The 3,331-nt window shown below is 65.1% G+C and overlaps 1 protein-coding gene across 1 annotated transcript; it reads left to right on the top strand.

Annotated features, from left to right (window-relative positions):
* The first annotated feature begins 655 nt into the window (after positions 1 to 655).
* LOC129343019 (translation initiation factor IF-2-like) lies at positions 656 to 1,792 on the top strand. The gene has a single exon (XM_054998976.1). It carries the CDS (start codon positions 656 to 658, stop codon positions 1,790 to 1,792), a length of 1,137 nt encoding a protein of 378 aa, XP_054854951.1.
* The last annotated feature ends 1,539 nt before the right edge of the window (positions 1,793 to 3,331 follow it).

The following is a 3,331-nucleotide window of genomic DNA, read 5'->3' as shown; positions in this document are numbered from 1 at the left end:
GCATCTGGCCACATACAGAACGTCTCCTTACCCAGAGAAGTGTGGAAGCATCCCCCCACCCCCACCCCCGGAAGCTTCCTCTGGACAAGAAGCGACTGCTCGCTGCTGCCCGCAGGCCTGCCCCGTCCCCAGGCCGCCTGCCTCTTCCGACCCAGCCTGCTCTCTGCCCCCTGACACTTGTGACCCAATGCTCGGAGAAAGGTGCTCCGGCCCACACCAGCCTATGCATCATGTCCCTCAGCATGGAGCCCTGAGCACATCGGAGGTGGCTGGGGGGCTCTGGGAGCAAGGAAAGGAGGCCCTGGGCAAGAACACCCCCAGCCCCCAGGGCCCCCCTCCAATCCTGACATCCACCCCCACTGCCTGGCCTCCTCTCCCCCCCCCCCCCAGCAATTCCTGACATTCTTGCCCGGGCTGGGCTTGAGTTACTAAGTGGATTCGCAGCCCCTCTCGCAAGGCACCCCTCTCCAGCTCCAGAGCGCAGGGGCTGGAGAAAGAAAGCCCACCCACGCCCTTGCAGGTCCCAGCGCGGGGGGGGAGGGGAGGGGGAGAACTGTTCTAAACGCTCCACGACCCCCGCCACACACACACCCCGGCTGAAGGGAAACCTCCCCCTCACCACACCCCACGGCTCCTCTGTGCCAGGCGGGCCAGGATGGGGGCACAGGCGCCGGCCCCTCCACCGTCTCCCGGGCCGAAAGGGCTTTCCCAACTCAGGGGCCTCCAAACTCAGGGGCAGCTCCGCAGCCGCCCCAGAGACAGGCGGGAGCTCGGGCCGGCCCCCGGCGCCAGACCCAGCCCACCTCCCAGGGGCGTTGTGAAAACCAAGCAACAGACGGGCCCGGCCGGCCCCCTGCTCCGCTTGGCCCGAGGCCAGCTGGCGCCCACCTCCCGCCCCGCGGCATCTCGGGCACCCCCGAGGGAGTGGGCCGTGCGTCTGCCGCGCCCTGCCGCCTCCGTGCGCGGGCCGGGCGGCAGGCAAGACGGCGCCACCCCGCCGGGCCTTACCTGGCCGCTTGGGGGGCGCGCCCCGCCGGGCTCTCCCTGCGCATCTGCGCGGCGGGGGGCCCCGGGCGGCGCGGCCCGTGGGCGCCCAGCGGCAGCACCAGCGCCACCAGGCAGAGCGCGCCCAGCGCCGCCCGCCGCATCCTGCCCGCAGCAGCGCCGCCGCCGACGGGGCGCGCCGGCTGCTGCACGCCGAGAGGACCGGCGACGGGGCGGCGGCGGCGCTTGCCTCGGCCTGGCCCGGCTCCCCTCGGCTCGCCGCCAATGGGCGCCCGGCCCGGCCAGCCCCGCAGCCAATCGCCAGCCAACCGGCCGCCGGACGGGGAGGGGCTCCGGCCGCAGCGCAGGTGCCGTCGGGTGGGCGCTCTCCTCCGGCCGGGGGCCGCCGCGGCGGGGCGCTGGTGCTGCCCTGCACGGGCCCTTGCAGGCGGCCTGCCGGCCCGAAGGCCCGGCGCCCCGATGGCGCGGGAACCGAAGCGCGCGCTCCCCGATCCCCCCCCCCGCCGCCCAGCCAGAGCCCGCAGAAGGGCCGGGGCTCAACCCCCGGCATAGCCAGCGGAGAACAGGGACAGCTTGTGGAGGGGACCCCGGCGAAGGTTCGCAGGCCCAGAAGAAACCAAGAAAAAAGAGGGCGAAAGGCTTGCCCGGTGCGGACATCACCGGGACTCACTACAACAAAGAAATGCACAGAAAAAGACCCCCGGTCTACCCTTTGTTTGCCGTGGCTGCCTCTAGGCCTGAGTCCCTCGGGGTTTTTCAGAGGTGTTCTCCCCTCCCTTGGGCATAGGCCCAAGAAAGGACAGTGGAGAGTACCCCAGTCTTGCCTCCTGGGCATGGGGGTACCTGTTCAGCCCCTTTCTCACTGGGGTTCGATGCTGACCTGTACCAGCATTCCCCACTGGGCTATGGGGCTCCGCACCCAAAATAAGCTTTGGTCCATGTCGGCCAAACTGGGTGTTTTGAACTGGGTGTTTTGAAAATAACAAAATAAACAGGTTTTAACAGACAGGATCCCACAACTTTTGTCCCAGAGGAACACTTCGAAGGGGCATCATTTCTCCTCTTCCAAAAAAAGACCAAGTGGGAAGTTCTGTTCTGTTTTCCTGCCATCTTGGAAAAACAAATGACTGAAATCAGGGTCTCCATCAGCCAGGAGGGGGCAGAGTGCGGGCCGAGAGACTCTCGGAGGCTGAGCGTGTTTGGCCTGGGGCAGGTTCCTGGCAGTGGAGTCCCCTGCAGGGGCAGCTGGAGAAGCCAAGCCAAGCTCTCCGGCGTTGGCGGCAGAGCCAGAGGCAGCAGCAGGCACACCTACGGCTGCAGTCCTGGTGGCTCCAAGTCCGGGCCTCAGCCCAGGGCCTCTGCAGGAGTCCGGAGGCCCCCCCCCTGGCTTGCCTGCTGGCTGTTCCATACTGCCCCAGCTGCCCACACAGGGCCAAAGCAACGGCCTCCCCAAAGGGCACTGCCAGCACGGGTGGCAGCCTGCCCTGTGCCCAGCATGAATATGGCCACTGCCCCGTTAACCCTCCTGGGGGTCTGTGTCGATTCCCCGGGGGGTCACGGCAGGGCCCTTGCAAGCAAGGCTTCTCGGCCGCCCTCATCCAGACAAAAGCACCTCCCCACTCAAGCTGCTTGTTGAGGCAGAACTTGCACCCGGTGTTTCGCAGGATCAGCCTCAGGCCACAGTGGAGGCCGAGGCCCACCCTGACCAAGCAGCCGTGTTCTCCCCACCGCTGCTGGCAAAGGATTGGCACACCACCGCTGTGTGTCCATAAAGAAGTCCTTATAATTATTTCAAACTCAATTGCATACAAAATTTCACAACGACAAGGCAGGTATGCCAAAAGCCCAGCTGCCTCGTCCCCCACTCAGCTGGAGTTCAAAGTTCCCACCCATTTGGCACTCAAAGGCAAAGCCCCTGCATGGGGGCTGAGTGGTTGGCGGTAGCAAAAAAAACTCTTGATTTGGAAGAACAGCAGGGTTTCATTCTGTGCCGTTGTGGTTTGTCGTTTTTTAAAAAGAATCCTGGATTTTGGCACCTTTCGAAAGAGATGGGAGGTCCCCCCTGCATGGAGGGTGGCATCCCAGCTCCAGGAGAGACACCGGGGCCTGCAGCTGTTGGCACAGATTGGGGGCGATTCCCATTTTAGCCCTCCCCTGAGAAACCAGCTGAGTGGCAGTTTATGGCCATGGCTAGACGCACTGAAGATTTCTCTCCCATCACCGCTGCCCTTCCATTTGGCCAGGAAAAGTGGCAGGAATTTGGACAAGAAAACTCCCAGCGTTGCAGGGGCAGGGTCTTTCCCTCAGAGATGGGGTATCTGATGGC

This window comes from Eublepharis macularius, chromosome 15 (assembly GCF_028583425.1).
Source record: "Eublepharis macularius isolate TG4126 chromosome 15, MPM_Emac_v1.0, whole genome shotgun sequence".
NCBI lineage: Eukaryota > Metazoa > Chordata > Lepidosauria > Squamata > Eublepharidae > Eublepharis > Eublepharis macularius.
The sequence above is the reverse complement of the archived record's forward strand: the minus strand, read 5'-3'. Positions and strand labels throughout refer to the sequence as shown.

Excerpts from the sequence above, each read along its gene's own strand:
- LOC129343019 (XM_054998976.1), top strand. The coding sequence starts at position 656 with ATGGGGGCACAGGCGCCGGCCCCTCCACCGTCTCCCGGGCCGAAAGGG.